The following is a 20,757-nucleotide window of genomic DNA, read 5'->3' on the forward strand; positions in this document are numbered from 1 at the left end:
TCCCACATACTGTTCACCCAGGTGGAATACTTTATAAATCAACATAGGCATAGGCTTGAACACCCTTGAGTGTGTGTGTGTGAGAGAGAGAGAGAGAGAATGTGTGTACCATCACTGCTGTTCTGGTGAAACATCTGCAGGTATGTGCAGACATCATGACCTTTCCACCTAAACTTCACAGGTATCTCCTAAGAAGTAGCAGTAGATTCTGAAGATACTATTTATTCAGTGTGTAGTGAAAAGAACTTCCATGAAAGGTGCTCAATTATGGTGAATTATTAGAGACATGCAAAATGAAAATTACACATATCACCTCACACCAGTCAAAATGGCAATTATAGAAAAGGCTACTGACAGTAAATGGTGCAGTGGGGAGCTTAGGAAAAGGGAACCCTCCTATAATGCTGGTGGGATGTAATTGGTAACAAACCCTATAGAGAACATTATGAAAGTGTGTCTAAATGGTGAAAATACAGCTACCATATGATCAGACAGGCACATTGCTAAGAGAATAAGAGGAGAAAATAAGAATTCAAAAACAAGTGCACCCAAGCATGCACTCTAGCACTATTTACAATACCCAGACACAAAAGCAAACCAAATGTCCATCGACAAATGAGTGGATAAGGAAGTGACACAATTCCACAATATAATAGGATTCTGCCATGAAAAAGAATGCTATTTGTAGTAACCTATGAATTGGGAGACAATATGGTATAGTACTAAGTGAGGTAAGTCAGAAAGACAAACATATATCAATTGTATGTGAAATGGAAAAATTGATACCAGTCCACTAATTATGAAAGTGAAAGAGATGCACAGACTTAGAAAACAAACACAAGGTTACCAAGGAGGAAGGTAGGATGGGATCCATAGGAGGTTGGGAGTCATGTATCACTGATAAAAAGACTGTCGTCAAGGGACAAACAGCTATACAGGAAAGCAGGTAACACAGCACTGCGCAGTGACTCATGTGAAAAGGCAAACGTTGAACAGATAGGTGTACGTGTGTAACTAAATGAGATCCTGTATACCTACAACATCCACAACAATAAATCAAATGTACTACAATAAATGAAAAAAAATAAGACACAAGCTGACCATGGTTCCAGCTGGTATATTCAACCTAATGTAGAATCAGATAATCAAACTGACCACAAGGCTTTCATTAGCATAGTACCGGAGTTGTGCTGTCTTGTGGTGGTTTCCAACAACAGGAACCTAAAACTTTTTCCTTTTGATTCAAAAGGACTACTAGACTGTAAATGATACCTTCTGTCAAACAATTTTCATACAACTAATTGAAAATAATTTTTTTGCAAAAGGAGACTTGGAAACTTAATTACAACTGGTAAATACTGGTTTCCTTGTTAACAGTTATAAAATGTCCATGAAACATGCTCAATATCGTGAATCCATACACAGGAAAATTTAATTTGAAAAGGAATAAACTGGTTCCATATGAAAAGCCATCATCAAAAAGTCAATACCAAAAAAAATAAGAGGAAAGAATAAATGGTGGAGAGGCCGTGGAGAAAAAGGGAACTAATTTATGGTGCAGCTGGGACGTAAATGGTAACAACTACTATGAAGAACAATAGAGACGCCCTGAAAAGGTGAAAATTCAACCACGGGTGACTGGGCAGACTCGCCTCTTCAGAGTGTATTTGGAGAAACCCACATTTCAAAGACAAAAGTGACCTAACGCAGGCTCTACAGCACCATTCACAACGGAGAGCACCTGGGAGCACACAGAATGCCCATGGATAGGTGAGTCCAGAAACAAGTGATCACAGTGGAAGACGACTCAGCCATGGAGAAGAATGCCATCTGCAGGAACACGGTTACACCTACAGCTAATCATACTAAGTGAAGTCAGTTCAGTTCAGTCACTCAGCCGTGTCCTACTCTGCGATCCCATGGACTGCAGCACGCCAGGTCTCCCTGTCCATCACCAACTCCTGAAGTTGACTCAAACATGTCCATTGAGTCGGTGATGCCATCCAATCATCTCATTGCCTTTCGTCCCCTTCTCCTGCCCTCAATCTTTCCCAGCATCAGGGTCTTTTCAAATGAGTCAGTTCTTCGCATCAGGTGGCTAAAGATTTGTAGTTTCAGCTTCAGCATCAGTCCTTCCAATGAATATCCAGGACTGATTTCCTTTAGAATGGACTGGTTGGATCTCCTTGCAGTGCAAGGGACTCTCAAGAGTCTGCTCCAACACCACACTTCAAAAGCATCAATTCTTCAGTGCTCAGCTTTCTTTATAGTCCAACTCTCACATCCATACATGACTACTGGAAAAACCATAGCTTTGACTACATGAACCATTGTTGGCAAAGTAATATCTCTGATTTTTAATATGCTGTCTAGGTTGGTCATAACTTTTCTTCCAAGGAGTAAGTGTCTTTTAATTTCATGGCTGCAGTCACCATCTGCAGTGATTTGGGAGCCTAAGAAAATAAAGTCAGCCACTGTTTCCACTGTTTTCCCATCTATTTGCCATGAAGGGATGGGGCCAGATGCCATGATCTTAGTTTTCTGAATGTTGAGTTTTAAGCCAACTTTTTCACCCTCCTCTTTCACTTTCATCAAGAGGCTCTTTAGTTCTTCTTCACTTTCTGCCATAAGGGTGATGTCATCTGCATATCTGAGGTTATCAATATTTCTCCCAGCAATCTCGATTCCAGCTTGTGCTTCTTGCAGCCCAGCGTTTCTCATGATGTACTCTGCATATAAGTTAAATAAGCAGGGTGACAATATACAGCCTTGATGTACTCCTTTCCCTATTTGGAACCAGTCTGTTGTTCCATGTCCAGTCCTAACTGTTGCTTCCTGACCTGCATACAGGTTTCTCAACAGGCAGGTCAGGTGGTCTGCTATTCCCATCTCTTGAAGAGTTTTCCACAGTTTGTTGTGGTCCACAGAGTCAGAGGCTTTGGCATAGTCAGTAAAGCAAAAGATATTTTTCTGGAACTCTCTTGCTTTTTCCATGATCTAACAGATGTTGGCAATTTGATCTCTGGTTCCTCTGCCTTTTCTAAAACCAGCTTGAACATCTGGAAGTTCACGGTTCACATATTGCTGAAGCCTGGCTTGGAGAATTTTGAGCATTACTTTACCAGCGTGTGAGATGAGTGCAATTGTGCGGTAGTTTGAGCATTCTTTGGCATTGCCTTTCTTTGGGATTGGCATGAAAACTGATCTTTTCCAGTGAAGTCAGTCAAAATCAAAGAACAATATCATAAGCTATCTCATGAATCTGAAATGCACATTGTGAATACATGCAGGACATGACAAACAGGCACAGAAATGGAAAAACTTGTGATTAACGAAGGAGAATGAAGGGGCTGAGGGATCCACTATGCAGATTGAGATGAAGAAACAAACTATCATATATACCATAGATAGTCAACCAGGACCTGGGGACATGAAGGCGGTTCTGAGAAGACTCAGGAATAGCACACATGAGAAAAGAATCAGCAAGTAGTTGAGTAGCTGTCTTATGCAACTGTGAAACTGAGAAAGACTCAAGTCCCACGGTACCGTACACCAATGCTACTACAACTCCGGGGGAAAAAAGTGTAAAACAGAGAAACCAGACCCAGGCATTTGGCATTCAATCTGGCACATCACACTATCCTTCACAATCCCAGAACATGACTTCCAGAAGCTCTGACTGCTTTAGAAACCAGAGCCAGGGATGAAGAAATCCTTCTGCCTTCTAGCCCTGTGGCCCAACAACAACCTTAACAAGACTGATTCTCAGAACTTAATATTCATGGAGGCTACTGAGCTTGAAATAATACCTGTCCTCCCAGCATTTCAAGGGGTTAGTCATGGAAAAGAATTACAAACGGGAAAGTAGGAAGAAGAAATGATCACCAGGCAACTGTCACTCCCACCATTTAAAAAAAAAAAAACCACCTAAAATGATGTTCAGGACAGCGACTTTATTAGACATTCAAAGCAATCTGGGAGGAGGGATCACGAGGCACCGCTGAAACAGCCATTACCAGAACATCAACAGATGAGAAAAGCTGAGAGTGAGGTGAAGGGAAGGGGGGACCCTCCCAGGGTGTGGTGGGAAAAAGCCACTAAAGACAACGGGACGCAGGGGCCTTTAAAAGAAATTCAGACAATGAGCTACCATATGATCGAGCAGTCCCCCTCTTCACAGTGTATGGTTTGAAAACAATTCCAAAGGACCCGTGAACCACAGCAGGCACCACTGCAGTATTTACAATATCCTGAAATCGCAAGCAAACCAGATGGGCATGGCCAGATGAGTGGAGACAGAAGCGATGCACACACAAGAGGGAACTGGCTGGGGAAAGGAAGGCCTTAATGCTATCCACAGGAACTTCTGCACCAACAGTGACCTCAGGGGGGTCAGAAAGACCAACACTAACATAGCAACTATCACTTACAGGTGACATGGAGAGACATCCGCACCCAGCAACAACTGTGTTCCAAAAGTGAAAGTGACACAGGTTTAGAGCACAAAGCGGATGGTTGTCAACAATGGGAAAAGGGGGCTGCGGGCATGGAGGCGATGGCTGGGAGAAACTCATACCCGCTAATACAGAGAAAACAGGGATTCAGCAGGGACCTGCTGCAGAGCAAGGGTGCGGAACCAGGCACTCTGGAATAACCTACACGGGCAAAGAAAGCCAAGAGGTGGAGACGTGTAGGAGGACATGGGGGTTAGATGCTGCACGCCTGCAGCCGACAGGGCGCTGGAAACAAACGCAGCCCTGTCCTAAGAACCGTAGGTTCCACGTGAGAAAAACGAGACAGTTCCTGGGGGCAGACCCACCTCTAGGGGTATATCTGCAGAAACCCAGCTCCCAAAGAGACAAATGACCCACATGGGCCCCACAGCACCAGGTCCGGCACAGAGGACACGGCAGCACACAGAATGTCCACGGACATATGAATGCAGAAAGACGCCATCTAGGAAGACAGTGGAAGATGACTCAGCCATGAAGAAGAAAGAAAGAATGCCCTTTACAGGAACATCGTTAAATCCAGAGATAATCCTACTAAGTGAAGTCAGTCAGAATCAGAAAGAACACTATCATAAGCAATCCCATACATCTAAAAATGCACATGGCTAATTGATTCAGGAAAGAACCAATAAACAGAGTGAGCAGCAGAAAAACAAGCTTCTGATTCCCAGAGGAGAATGAAGCGGGCCAGGAATAAATCAGGACATTGAGATGAACAGTATCAAACTATCACATGTACAGTAGCTAACAGACAAGCACTTAGGCACGTCTGGCCAGTCATCTCAACACTGTAATGACCTCCATGAAACAGAATTGAAAGATGAGTTGCTGTCTCTTTATGTGAAACAGATAGGACTCTGAACCTTGTACCAAGGCCCCTCCCATTCCAGATAAAAAGTCATTGAATGAGACAGACCAAATGAGACCCAGGCATTTGGTGTTTCTTGTGGCACACTCCACCCTCATTTACAACCTCTAAAAGGGACTTCCACTAAAGCTCTGGCTGCAGAAGAAAGCAGAGTTGGGCATCAGGAAACCCTTGCACCTTCTAGCCACATGGCCCAACCGCAACCAGACACTGTGGCTTCTGGGCAGCATCATATTCACCTGGACCGCTGGGCTTGAAATCATACCTGCCCTCCAACAATTTAAAGGGGCAAGTCACGGAAAAGAATTAAAAACAGGGGAATTAAAAAAAAATAAAAAATAAATAAAAACAGGGAAATTGGTATGAGGGACTGTGCTGAAGAGTTCAAGGAGGATCCAGGAATACAGGGGTTTTGCAACAATAACTAGGTGAAGTGAATTGAAAGTCGCTCAGTCATGTCTGACTCTTTGCGACCCCATGGAACTATATACTCCAAGGGATTCTCCAAGCCAAAATACTGGAGTGGGTAGCCTTTCCCATCTCCAGGGGATCTTCCCAACCCAGATCGAATCCTCCCACATTGCAGGCGGATTCTTTACCAGCTGAGCCACCAGAGAAGCCCAAGAATACTGGAGTGGGTAGCCTGTCCCTTCTCCAGCAGATCTTCCTGACCCAGGAATTGAACCAGGGTCTCCTGCATTGCAGGCAGATTCTTTACCAACTGAGCTATCAGGGAAGCCTAAAAGTGAAAGCAAAAGCCACTTGGTCGTGTCCAGCTCTTTGTGACCCCATGGACTATCCGGTCCATGGAATTCTCCAGGCCAGAATACTGGAGTGGGTAGCTGTTCCCTTCTCCAGGGGATCCAACACAGGGATTGAACCCAGGTCTCCCACATTGCAGGCAGATTCTTTACCAGCTGAGCCACAAGGGAAGTCAATAACCAGGTAGTCAGAACATCAAAAAATTACTGTTAAAGAAAAGGAAACATCTCAAGTTAATGAGTTTAGAGGTTTGCTGTGTTTGGTAAGGTGCCAGAGTCTGGCCTCTCTGAAATCATCCCTTCGTTATGCACCTTAAGTATCTATGGCCAGTATCCTGCTTGTCTGCAGCCTGAATCCCCTCAGAGTGAACAGTCCAGGCAGCTGCCGTGGCTGCTGGGCTGGTGGCTGCCAACATCCTTTGTTTACTGATAAGGACGGCAGTACTTTTCATCCACAGTGCCTCACATTGGTCGTTAATTCAGCTAACATTTGAGCGGCGTTTCGTGACCATCCTTGTCCCGTGGTGCTAAGCAGTTTCATTCCTAGTCAGGGGAAGACTCTATTGCTAGGCCATCTGGCGTGCTGATCTTTTCTGGATCAGCCCCTTGATGATCCAAAATTCTCTAGATCGCCTCTCTCGATAGTCTGTTGTGATTCAGGAAATGTTCTCCCTTGTTGCTTCTTCTCATACCTAGAGTTTCACAATTAAAATTATTCTATGTACAGTTATATATACGGTGAACTCTCTCAAGACATCTTGGGCAATGTGAGAGACAATGATCTTATAAACCAGACAGGATATAAGTAATACAGATGGGTAACACTAATAAAGTCATACACCAGTAGAGAGAGACAAGCCATAAACACACTGAAAATAAAGAACCAGTTACAACAGTGGGGAGTATAAGCAGTAATTGATTGCAAGAAACCATCAAGTCCGATGGAGAAGCTAATTTCTGGAAGGATCAGGTAAAGAGGAAAAAAATGCGTTTCATCTTTGTTTACCAAGGGGCAATTTATCAATTTATAGTAGTCATAGCATAAGAGTAAAGGTTTTTCTGGAAAACAAAGATTAAAAGCTGGTACGTTTCAGAGAAAAATCATAGAATTATAAATCATTTATCAATTCATTCAGTTCCATGTAATTAATTCCTGTTGATCTGGATGAAGCTGTCAAGTTTTCTATCAGAGTTTTGTAATTTCTTCCACAGTTTAGCAGTATTATCATAAGTTACCAGAAACATTTATCACGAAGTCTTTTATGAATTTTCTTGAAGATCTTCATTTTATAAAGAGTAAACAATGATTGTCTATAGACCACAGAAGACTTAAATAGCATGGTTAAAGATCTGATTACAAGCCAATTGACAAGAAACTTGGATATTTCTGTGACATACAACATTTTAAGATAACTGGAATATGACTGTTAACATTATACCAGTATATATCACATTTTTAGGAATTCATATAAATTTGAGAATATCTCTATTAATGTTATTTATCCATACAATATAAGGTTTGTCTCCAATCACTTGACAGTTCTTCCCAAGTAATTTAACATATCAAATAAGCCTAATTATTTTAATTTTCCCCTCTGAGTTGCCCGCTCCCCCCCCCCCTTCCTGGGTTCCTCTGAAGCATCCCAGAGTGAGCTGGAGGTCTGAAGAACTTTAGTTACAATTTGGTATTCAGGCAGGCAGTTTGTTAAAAAATATCAAATAGCTTTCAAACACTTGGTCCAATAAGATCATAGGTCCTTGTGAAACAACTTAGTCACTTAAAGTGACAAAAGATTTCAAAAAGCAAATACAAATGTCTTAAAGGCAAAGGAACTCATGATCTGTTACCAAAAGCAAGGAAACTTCATTCTCTTAATAGAGAGAGGAACAAAAATCTAGTCTTGCATCAGCCTACTTTTATAACAAAATCCACTTGTCTAACTAAATTTAATCTAGTCTCAGCTGTACAAAACTCCTTTATAGGGCTCTCTTTCTACAAACTATTCACAACTTTCTGTATCCTTATAAGTTTGTTTTTCCACCTCCAAAACAAACACATACCTAAGTCTAGGACACAATCATTGTTTTCCCTTAACAAAATGTTTTTCCATTCTTCATACCTAATTCTGCTGAAAATGCCACATCCTATTTTCTTTCCATAATGAAATATTTCCATTAATATATTTAGTAGCTTCAATTACATATTACAATTCTAACCCTTAAAAATCTTAATCTCTAGCAAAAACTGCCACACACCAAGTAACTGTAGTCTTTTCCATACCAGCACTTCCTGATTGGAATATTCCACAACCTCTAGAAACAAAGAACAATTTCTTTCTTCAGTGTGGGACCAGATGTGTGTCTAATAAACCCACATATCTTTAATGTCCCTTCCTAAGGAGCTACTGTCTGAAGCATGGCAAAGAGTCGGACACAACTGAAGCAACTTAGCACACACACTCACTCATAAGGAGACAAGGTAAGTAAATTTAGATTTGTTTAGCAATTAACATTCAGGTATTTTATCTTACTTGAACTGACTTGGATAATTCAATGAATTCCCATCATTTAATTTAACTTAGCAAAACTCAAGTTACCAAACATCTGGAGAAACTATTTTAGAAAGACATAACCCAAATACATTGTTTAGCAGCTAAGTTGGGTCCGACTCTTTGTGACCCCATGGACTGTAGCCTGCCAGGCTCCTCTGTCCATGACATTTCCCAGGCAGGAATACTGAAGCGGGTTACCATTTCCTTCTCCAGGGGATCTTCCTGACCCGGGGATGGAACAGATGTCTGTGTCTCCTACATTGGCAGGTGGGTTATTTATTGCTGAACCACTGGGGAAGCTCATGGGAGAGATTAGACTGCCATTATAATATTGATCATATTGTATTTAAATCTTACAAAAAGACAAATAGCTCCATTTTCAAACATGGAAGGAATGTCAGTGTTTGCAAACCAAGCCTTAGAATATCGAACTGACCCTCACTAAGCTAAAAATATTCATATACATTCTTTCAATAAGTGAATTTTGGTCTGGTGCTTTTATGCCATAGGTAAGAGTATCCATGTTCATGGGTGAATTTTTCTGACTAAACCTGGGGCTTCTCACAGTGTAGTATTATTCACAAGAGCTAAAAGATGGAAACAACCCTAATTTCCATCAATAAATGAATAAATAAAATATGATCTATACATATAATGGAATATTATTCATTCTTTAAAAAAGGAAAGAAATTCTGACATGCCACACACAGATAAACCTTAAAAACATTATGCTAAGTGAAGTAAGTCACAAAAGGACAAATAATATATAATTCCACTCATAGCAGGCACCTAAAGTGGTCAGATTCATAGTGACAGAAAGTTGTTGAATGATAGTTGCCAGGATGTTGGGGAGGGTGTAATGAGAACTTACTATTTAATGGGTACAGAGTATCAGTTTGGGACAATAAACTTCTGGAGACAGATGGTGGTAATGTTTGCATAACAGTGAGAATATATTTTATGAGAACTGTACATTTAAAATGCTTAAAATGATTAATTTTATGGTTTACATATTTGACCACAAGTTTTAAAAAGTGCTGGGATTCATATAATTAATCTTTACCACACTAAGTGGCTGATTATGTGACCAGGCTGTGCAGATTTATTTTAAAATAAACCTCAAAATATAACAGAATCACTATATAGTCATTAGAGCAATATGAGAAAGCTCTCTTCTGTATTTCAGTTGAAGATCCAGAGTAACATGCTCTTTCTCAGAACTCCAGGAAGCCATTCAACAAAGTATTTTTCTAACACTGGAAATTCCTTTCAAATTAAATTTTTTGAAAAAAGGCAGAAAAGACATGAAACCTATCCTACCTTTACATTTCAGAACTCTAATCCATTTTGAGTATTATAATGTACTTAATTTTGAGTATTATAATACAGAGCATTTTGAGTATTATAATATAGAGCAATGATGGCGTGAACCCATCTGCTAGAAGCCTCCCTTTGGAATAACATCATCAACTGCCATTGCTGGAGCCAGTCTGAACCAACTTACCAGGGCTGAAGCTGACTGTTAACTTTCCAGGAATTTTGTCAGCTGCTTGTTAAATACAGGCATTATTAAAAATCAAATTACATGAACTTAATAATTAAATAAATGAAATCACAAAGGTAGTTAATAACCAAATTCACCACTTCCTAAGTATTTTACTAGATTTTATTTTACTGTATATGCTCTTGAGATTAGTTACTGTAGCCTTATCTTTATGGTGGCAATATTACCTAAGGAAATATTGCCATGGGGTACAGTACATCTCTCCCCAAATCCAAATGCAGTGTGACATCATGCTGGTAGGCTGAAATCAGTCATGGTTTAAATACTTACACCATGGAAATGGGCAAATGCTGTAAATCAAGAGTTGTTACATTTTAAAAGGGTTATAGAAACAAATGAAGAAAACGCAACACAGACTATATGAGACCCATAAAGCTGAACATATTATTCTCTCGCCCATCACAGAAAAAGTGTGCCAATTTTTGGTTAAGATGTCGACAGAGATTGTGTTAATAAGAGAATCAGACTTAAAAGTGTGCATGTCTGAGTCATTACACCATAAATAGCACACAAAAAAATTAAGGAATCATTTTTCCAGTATTCAGAAACCTTTACCTCATTCAGCAAAGAAGTCACAACACTGATGAATGAATGAAGTTCTGACATGGTTTCACTATTGCCCTTTCATCTTACTCATTTTAATAAATGAAAGTGTCAAACCAACACTCATATCAGTATGAAATTTTGATATATGACAAATAGTACAACAGAAAGACTACTGGATTAGGAGGGAAAGGAACTGAGTTCTAAGCTTAGTTATGACCTTGAACAATTTACTTTATCAGTTTCCTATTTTCTAAAATGAGTGGGGGAAGAAAGCTCAGATAATCCCAAAAGGGAGTCCCAATAATAGATGACTACTCTATGACTGGATCCTCTATGTATGGGTGTGAGAGCTGGACCATAAAGAAAGCTGAGCACCAAAGAATGGATGCTTTTGAACTGTGGTATTGAGGAAGACTCTTGAGAGTTCCTTGGACTGCAAGGAGATCCAACCAGTCCATCCTAAAGGAGATCAGTCCTGGGTGTTCAATGGCAGGACTGATGCTGAAGCTGAAACTCCAATACTTTGGCCACCTGATGCGAAAAACTGACTCATTTGAAAAGACCTTGATGCTAGGGAAAGACTGAAGGCGGGAGGAGAAGAGGCCAACAGAGGATGAGATGGTTGGATGGCATCACTGACTCAATGGACATGAGTTTGAGCAAGCTCCGGGAGTTTGATGGACATGGAGGCCTGGCGTGCTGCAGTTCATGGGGGTCACAAAGAGTCAGACACGACTGAGCGACTGAACTGAACTGGAGCTTTCATAAGGCAAGTCAACAAAAGTCCTTTTTCTGAGTGCACAAGTTAAACTCAGAACAAATTTCTACTATTACTAGCCCTTGGTTAGTAATATTGGTTTCCAGTGTGTTTGTTTGTTTGTTTGTTTTGCTGTTGTTTTGTTAAAGGGCTCAAGTAACCATATTAGTTTCTTTTAGTATCTTTAATATTTCTTGAGGGGCAAATCTATTTGGTGTAGTATTCCCCAGTGAAACATGTTTATTCCCCAGTGTAATTAAGCAAAAGATAGTAACCATCTTATATAAACACACCATTTAAACATACCAATTTTTGCAAACTTTAATCTTAACTCTACATATTTTAGTTTCCTTTAGGACTCAGTCAACAAGCCTTAGTTTTACAGAGTCCTAGAGCTTTCCTCACTTTTTAATCATCTATTTTGTATAAAAGTTTCTGGGGTCCACAGTGAGGGGTTAAGTCAAGAGACTCAGGCCCTTTTGTCAATCTTATAACTTGATTAATCGATCTAACTGTGGTCGAAGTGATCATTGGTCAGGTATATCAGTCTAATTTTCTTACAGCCATATATATTTTTAAGCTGGGGTAAATAGAGAAGACTTGTTTGGGGCCCTTTAATGTTGAGGACTAATATGAGGTTACTTTTGCCCATGCAACCTTAGTTAGTGTTGTATCAAGTCTTTGATTTAATCCTATTAATGTCAATTTTACTTCTCTCACTTTCAAATAACTAAAGATTTCTTTATCCATTTGGAACAGGTCCCTTTAAAATGTCCACCTGGTTGGATAAAGTCTCTACATTTCCCTTCAGTTTTTTCACTTATGCTGTTAATCTAATTAATGTTAATTATCATCTTATATTAGCATTGATAAGACCCATTGAGGGAAAGAGGAAGCCACAAATAAGAATTCTCAAGGTGGTTTTCTTGTTTGTTTTAAATCAAGGGAGTTAAAAAAATAACCATGTATTTTTTTCACCTGTTAATTTTTTTTTTAAGTGAGACACCAATAAAACAGTTGTTTATATTGAGCACCTTCTAAGAATTTACCAGAGTTTTTCCAATGTAAAGGATCCATCATCTGGTCGATACTGAGATATATCTTAATTGTGACTCAAATCAACAAGATCCAAGAGGCTTCCCCACAACAGAGTATAAACGATGTCACCTAAACAAGACGCAGAAAGTTTATTCCCAAAAACAGCCTATGAAAGTAACGCACTTCCTGATGCAAGGAAGGTTAAAAATGGCAAAAAGTCCCTGAGAGTTGAGACAGTCGGATAAGGACTGCTCAGAATCCCAGTCTATTCTGTTGACGGCCAAAAGTACACACCACTATATCTTTTGGATGGCAGAGACCAAGTTCTCAAACACATGCAAAATGTTAACTACACATGCAGTAAAAGAACCCCATCTTAGTCATTTTGGGGGCGAGATTTTCTTCAATTCTCAAGTAGGTACTTTAAATTTTGGACATACATAAACCTGGCTGGGGTATTAGTTGGAGGCTGGCAATCTATGGTTAGATCTGATAGAGAGCCTGAAGAACTATGGATGGAGGTGTGTGACATTGTACAGGATACAGGGATCAAGACCATCCCCAAGGAAAAGAAATGCAAAATGGCTGTCTGAGGAGGCCTTACAAATAGCTGTGAAAAGAAGAGAAGTGAAAAGCAAAGGAGAAAAGGAGAGATATGCCCATCTGACTGCAGAGTTCCAAAGAATAGCAAGGAGAGAAAAGAAAGCCTTCCTCAGCAATCAATGCAAAGAAATAGACGAAAACAATAGAATGGGAAAGTCTATAGGTCTCTTCAAGAAAATTAGAGATACCAAGGGAACGTTTCATGCAAAGATGGACTCAATAAAGGACAGAAATGGTATGGACCTAACAGAAGCAGAAGATATTAAGATGAGGTGGAAAGAATACACAGAAGAACTATACAAAAAAGATCTTCATGACCCAGATAACCACAATGGAATGATCACTCACTCAGAGCCAGACATCCTGGAATGTGAAGTCAAGTGGGCTTTAGGAAGCATCCCTATGAACAAAGCTAGTGGAGGTGATAGAATTCCAGTTGAGCTACTTCAAATCCTAAAAGATGATTCTGTAAAAGTGCTGCACTCAATATGCCAGCAAATTTGGAAAACTCAGCAGTGGCCACAGGAATGGAAAAGGTCAGTTTTCATTGCAATTCCAAAGAAAGGCAATGCCAAAGAATGCTCAAACTACTGCACAGTTGCACTCATCTCACACACTAGTAAAGTAATGCTCAAAATTCTCCAAGCCAGGCTTCAGCAATACATGAACCATGCACTTCCAGATGTTCAAGCTGGTTTTAGAAAAGGCAGAGGAACCAGAGATCAAATTGCCAACATCCGCTGGATCATTGAAAAACCAAGAGAGTTCCAGAAAAACATCTACTTCTGCTTTACTGACTACGCCAAAGCATTTGACTGTGTGGACCACAACAAACTGTGGAAAATTCTTCAAGAGATGGGAATACCAGACCACCTGACCTGTCTCTTGAGAAATCTGTATGCAGGTCAGGAAGCAACAGTTAGAACTGGACATGGAACAACAGATTGGTTTCAAATCAGGAAAGGAGTACATCAAGGCTGTATATTGTCACCCTGCTTATTTAACTTCTATGCAGAGTACATCATGAGAAATGCTGGGCTGGATGAAGCACAAGCTGGAATCAAGACTGCCGGGAGAAATATCAATAACCTCAGATATGCAGATGACACCACCCTTATGACAGAAAGCACTAAAAGAACCTCTTGATGAAAGTGAAAGAGGAGAGTGAAAAAGTTGGCTTAAAACTCAACATTCAGAAAACTAAGATCATGGCATCTGGTCCCATCACTTCATGGCAAATAGATGGGGAAACAGTGACAAACTTTATTTTTCTGAGCTCCAAAAATCACTGTAGATGGTGACTGCAACCATGAAATTAAAAGATGCTTGCTCCTTGGAAGAAAAGCTATGACTAGCCTAGAGAACATATTAACAAGCAGAGACATTACTTTGCCAACAACGGTCTGTCTAGTCAAAGCTATGGTTTTTCCAGTAGTCGTGCATGGATGTGAGAGTTGGACTATAAAGGAAGCTGAGTGCCAAAGAATGGAATGGATGCTTTTGAACTGTGGTGTTGGGGAAGACCCTTGAGAGTCCCTTGGGCAGCAAGGAGATTCAAGCAGTCCATCCTAAAGAAAATCAGTCCTGAATATTCATTGGAAGGACTGATGTTGAAGCTGAAACCAATACTTTGTCCACCTGATATGAAGAACTGACTCATTTGAAAAGACCCTGATGCTGGGAAAGCTTGAAGGCAGGAGGAAAAGGCATGACAGAGAATGAGATGGTTGGATGGCATCACCGACTCAATGGACATGGGTTTGAGTAAACTCCGGGAACTGGCGATGGACGGGGAGGCCTGGGATGCTACCGTCCATGGGGTCGCAAAGAGTCAGACAGGACTGAGTGACTGAACTGAACTGAATCTATCGTTCCTTTTTCTTTTGAAAGCATTGTTTCCCATACCAGGGTTGGTTTGTTGAGATCACATTTCTTTCAACAAACTCTATTCAAAGTATTCCAACTACCAATTCAAGGAAAAATGATGCCAGTTTTCCACTTAGTTACCCGGTCCAACCCTACCCAGTGACTTTCAATTGAGCGAAGTCGTCCCAGTCTTTCAACTGAGGATGAACCTCTCGGTGTCTAAACTGAGCAAAAATCTTCCCAGCATCTTTCTCTGAGGATAACACAGATACCTCTTCTTGAAACTTAAGTTTCAAGGGTAACTGACTCCTCCAGAGAATTTAAATACCACTGAATAAAACTTAGGATCATCAGCCAATAACAAGAGATTCAAGCACCAGGAGACACTCACCCAGATTCCTCTGGAGTCTCTGAAGAGGCGGATGGGCCCAAGAGGTGTCTGCTGGCACCAAGCTACAGGTCCTCATCGAGTTCAGGTGAAGTTGAGAAGTCTGTTTGGGTCCCTTCGTAGTCATCAGAACTGTGGACTAAAAGAAATGCACAGCCTAAGAGTTGAGAATCATGTTTTATTTGGAGAATTTTCTGAGGACTTAAGCCCAGAAGGCAGCCTCAGATTGCTCTGAGGGGCTGCTCCAAAGAGGTCAGGGAGAAGCCAGGGTATATAGAAGTTTTGCAACAAAGCCAAGTAGTCAGAACATCAAAAGACTACTGTTTATTAAAAAAAAAAAAAAAAAGCCAAACGTCAAGTTAAAGAATTTAGTGCTTTTCTAGGTATAGGAAGATCCAAGAGGCTGGGTTCATTCAAATCATCCCTTTGATTTGCACCTCAGCTATCTGGGGCCAGCATCCTGCTTTCTGCCATCCTGGGTCCCCTCAGGGTGAACAGTCCAGCCATCTGCCCGTGGCTGCTGGCTTGGTGACTGCAAGATCCTTCATTGACTGATATGGCAGACAACATTTTTCATCCACCCCAGAAACCACTCACCTTTCAGCCCCTTGGGAATCACCCTTTCTTCTTGCCCCGTCCTCAGGAGCAAAGGTTGAATGTACGCTTCCTCACTTTCCCCTCCCAAACTGGCAGCATCTTCAGTGGGCAGCTTCACTCTGAAACATCCCTGCCTCCAGCCCCTCAAAGCAAGCTCAGTATCATCTCCAACCTCACCATGCCGTTTGTGGAAAACCAAAAGTAACTCCTCATGATATGATTTGGTGTATTAGAAAGGGCAGTGACCCAATGGCTGAGTCCGTTTTTAGGGTCCTCCTGGTCTCTCGGGAATTTCTTCACCTGTTGAGGTGGGGCTGCACCTCTGTCAGACAGGCACAGTGGCCTTGATAATCTCCTAGGTCTCTCGAGAGGCCAAAAGTCTAATGAAAATTTCAAAATTCGAGTGCACTAAAGACCCATAATGAAGATCATGTCAAAGAGAAAAAGGTGAAGAAAGGGGCCTTCTAAGAGTCTGTAAAAACAGAAAGACATACTTCACAAAATCATAGATTCTTAATGTTGGAGGAGGCCTTACAGATGTTTTTCCAAAACCCTCACATGCATAAAAACCACTCAGAGAGCCCCTTAGAAATGCAGACTGAGATTCAGTAGGTCTGGCTGAGGGCTGCTTTCTCCAGGGGCTACACTTGGAGGTATACCTCGAGGGTATACCTGTGGTTATCACCTTGACAGCATGTGGGGATTACTCAAGAAGCTTTAAAAAATACTCCTGCCTGGAAGTCCTGCAGCCCCTCCCCCTCCACACAACAACGTAACTGATTTATTTCAATCACTTCCCCCTGATTCTAATCTGCAGCAAAGTGAGAACCACTGCCCCACATCAGTGCTTCTCAACTTTAGCACATATCTTCATCATCTAGAGAGCTTGTGAAACCACAGTTCTCGCAAGAGTCCCAAAGCAGAGATTCTGACTCAGCAAATCTGAGGTGCAGCCTCAAATGTGCATTACTAACAAGGTCAAGAAGCAACAGTTAGAATTGGACATACAACAACAGACTGGTTCCAAATAGGGAAAGGAGTAGGTCAAGGCTGTATATCGTCACCCTGCTTATTTAACTTATATGCAGAGTACATCATGAGAAATGTTGGGCTGGATAAAGCACAAGTTGGAATCAAGACTGCCAGGAGAAATATCAATAACCTCAGATATTCAGATGACACCACGCTTATGGCAAAAAGCAAAGAACTAAAGAGCATCTTAAAAGTGAAAGAGGAGAGTGAAAAAGTTGGTTTAAAACTCAACATTCAGAAAACTAAGATCATGGCATCTGGTCCCATCACTTCATGGCAAATAGATGGGGAAACAGTGGAAACAGTGATAGACTTTTTTTTTTTTTTTTAGCTCCAAAATCACTGCAGATGGTGACTGCAGCCATGAAATTAAAAGATGCTTGCTCCTTGGAAGAAAAGTTATGATCAGCCTAGACAGCATATTAAAAAGCAGAGATATTATTTTGCCAACAAAGGTCCATCTAGTCAAAGCTATGGTTTTTCCAGTAGTCGTGTATGGATGTGAGAGTTGGACTATAAAGAAAGCTGAGTGCCAAAGAACGGATGCTTTTGAAGTGTGGTGTTGGAGAAGACTCTTGAGAGTCCCTTGGGCAGCAAGGAGATCCAACCAGTCCATCCTAAAGAAAATCAGTCCTGAATATTCATTGGAAGGACTGATGCTGAAGCTGAAACTCCAATCCTTGGGCCACCTGATGTGAAGAACTGAGTCATTGGAAAAGGCTGTGATGCTGGGACAGATTGAAGGAGGGAGGAGAAGGGGATGACAGAGGATGAGATGGTTGGATGGTACCATGGACTCAATGCACATGAGTTTGAGTAAACTCCGGGAGCTGGTGATGGACAAGGAGGCCTGGCATGCTGCAGTCCATGGGGTCCCAAAGAGTTGGACACGACTGAATGGCTGAACTGAACTGAAATGTTTTCCCACTATTTAGGCAGCAACGTCACCCCACTCCAGTACTCTTGCCTGGAAATTCCCATGGACAGAGGAGCCTGGTAGGCACAGTCCATGGGGTTGCGAAGAGTCGGACACAACTGAGCGACTTCACTTTCACTTTTCACTTTCATGCACTGGAGAAGGAAATGGCAGCCCACTCCAGTATTCTTGCCTGGAGAATCCCAGGGATGGGAGCCTGGTGGGCTGCTGTCTATGGGGTCACACAGAGTTGGACACGACTGACGTTGACTTAGCAGCAGCAGCAGGCAGCAACTGATACAGGACTCCTGCATCTTCAGCAACAAGCACAGTCCATGATACACAGTGGATGCTGCTCAGTATCAGCGGATAAACTGAATTAAAAGCAAAAACCATCAGAGCTGAGATACTGAACAGCAGAGTTGTTGTGCCAGGTTGCTCCAGTCGTGTCTGACTGTTTGACCCCATGGACTGTAGCCTGCCAGGCTCTTGTCCATGGGATTCTCCAGGCAAGAATACCTGAGTGGGCTGTCATTTCCTTTTCCAGGGGATCTTCCCAACCCAGGGATGGAACCCGGGTCTCTTGCACTTCAGGCAGAATCTTTACCACTGAGCCACCAGGGAAGCCCGCACAGAGCAAAAATCTAATCTAAATTCTAAAAGGAAAACTATTTCTTTTTTCAACAAATATTATATTGAGCTAGGCATTGTGCCACTAGAGATAAAAGATAGACATGATCCCAAATGTACAGCTTACATTATAAATGACGACTTAAGTGTCTCATTTGAGGTGACAATCCCTTTGATCAATCCGAAAAGAGAGAGGTAGAGAGTGACATACTTCACAGGAAGGCTTTTCCCACCCTGCGAGCAGGAAGAAGAGCACATGCTCACACTGAACCGAACAAGCTCCTAGGTGATGCTGAGTCTGCTGGTCCCTTGGCCTTGGAGGTCATCCAATTTCACATCAGTTTCCCACGTGGGAAACCAAGATGAAATGAGTCGTTCAAGGTCTCTTCCTTCCGTATCTCCTGACTCTGGTCCCCAGGTATATACTCCGCCAGTCCTGTCTGCGTCCCGCATTCTTCCCCTAGTCCTCCGCTAATCGCCAGAATGAGCTTGTGCCCTGGAGCTCCGGAGGGCCGAGGTTCCCTGCGGTGGAAGGCTCTTGAGCTACCCTCACCTGCACATTCCGACACGAAGACCTGCGGTCTTGCTCTGCCGCTACCGGGGACGCCGCTCGCTGGATTCGAAAGCTTGTCTGGCAGCGCGCGACCTCTCCTAAAGAAGGGTGGGAGGCAGAACCCGCGAAGAGGGGCTTTCGCCGCGATGTCGGTTACCATGGCAACCGGTGCCCTCCCCCGCGGTAAAACCTTACGCTGACGTAAGGCTCCTAGGACCGAAGAAGGAGATTGGTGCGTCTGGGGGCGGGTTTGCGCGCAGAGAGGATAAAGGCGCGGTGCGCCGAGGGCCAGCTGGGCTTTCTGCTCTGCGCGCTGTCTCCGTGCCACGTGCGTCTCCAGCGCCGCAGCGGCGCAGCATCTCTGGGCGGCTGCCTCGGAAGGTCAGTGCGGTGGGGCTGGATGTTCCCCCGCGGCTGATCCTGCGAACTGAGCCTCTTTGAAACGGAGGCTGACGCCGCGGGATTGCCTGACCTCCCTGCCCCCCACTGGCCCGATAGGTGTGACAAGGCCGGGCGCCCCAGACTCAGCTCCCTGGGGCGATCGCGGGTCCCCAGCCGTCGCTGCGGAACTGGGAGGCCGACGGAGGGTCGGGGTACTGCAGGAATCGACAGGCGCGGCTCCCGGCCCTTCCTAAGTTTCGAAAGGGCACCCCTGCCAGGAGCGGTTTTTCTCATAAACCGGTTTATCCCGTCATCTTCCCTGGAGGGTGGGCCCCCCACAACTTTTCCATAGGAAAGTGGGAGGCTAAGGCTGGAGATCCGCGAGCGGCCCTTGTCTCCACGTCTTTTGGGGTCTCTTAGGCCAGTGTGCACTGGGAGGAAGGTGCCGGGCGCCCGCTCCGCGGGGCCAGATCTGTCTCTAAGACCCTCTGTAGCTCGCGCCGAGAGCTCCAGGATTCCCCGCCCCCACGACCCTTTCTGGCTTTCAGATCATCCCCACGTTAAGTCTAGACTTTACCAGCTGGTTGATGGAGTCTTTAGCAATTTGCTAAGTGCCTTTTATAAATTGCTTTTATTAAATCCGGTCAGCATGTGGTGTCCCCTTTCTAAGGATGGGGATACTTGAGGTTGGCGAGGTTGGTGTACGCCGGCTCACGCTGGAGGGAAGGCGGTGTCTGGCCTTGAACCCCGGGTGCTGGTGGGTTCTCTTCTCCTGGGGAGCGGCGAGGAGGAGGAGCCGAGCTGCAGGGGAGGAGGGGCAGCGGGGACGGTGTCCTCTTTGTCCCCTCTCTTAGGTACCCGATGTTTTCTCTTGGCAGGGAAGAGTGGGGGTGCTGGCAGGAGGGTTTGAGACTCAACGGACCTGGTTTGCAACCCCTTGCCTTTTGGTAATTAATAATGTGCCTGACCTTGGGCGGGTCAATTCATTCTGCAAAATGGAGAAAAGATCCCAGCTTCAGAGTTACTGTGAGGCTTAAATAAGAGTTCGGGAAAGCAGATCGCTTCCTCAGCGCTCAATAGTTGAGGTGCCAGATTTTCCCGTTGGATCGTTGCTATGAAGAGTACACGTTTGGGGACTTCTCTGGGGGTTCGGTTGTTAAGCATCCCTGTGTCCACTGCTGAGGGCACAGGCTC

General features: G+C 43.0%; 1 protein-coding gene across 1 annotated transcript in view; it reads left to right on the forward strand.

Annotated features, from left to right (window-relative positions):
- The first annotated feature begins 4,871 nt into the window (after positions 1 to 4,871).
- LOC110127102 (L-threonine 3-dehydrogenase, mitochondrial) overlaps positions 4,872 to 20,757 on the forward strand; it is a 34,439-nt gene continuing 18,553 nt past the window's right edge. The window contains exons 1-3 of the mRNA XM_020877183.2: positions 4,872 to 5,054; positions 16,098 to 16,252; positions 19,287 to 19,563. Coding sequence (XP_020732842.2) covers positions 4,872 to 5,054; positions 16,098 to 16,252; positions 19,287 to 19,563 — 615 coding nt within the window. The remainder of the gene's footprint in view (positions 5,055 to 16,097; positions 16,253 to 19,286; positions 19,564 to 20,757) is intronic.

This window comes from Odocoileus virginianus, chromosome 18, assembly GCF_023699985.2.
Source record: "Odocoileus virginianus isolate 20LAN1187 ecotype Illinois chromosome 18, Ovbor_1.2, whole genome shotgun sequence".
NCBI lineage: Eukaryota > Metazoa > Chordata > Mammalia > Artiodactyla > Cervidae > Odocoileus > Odocoileus virginianus.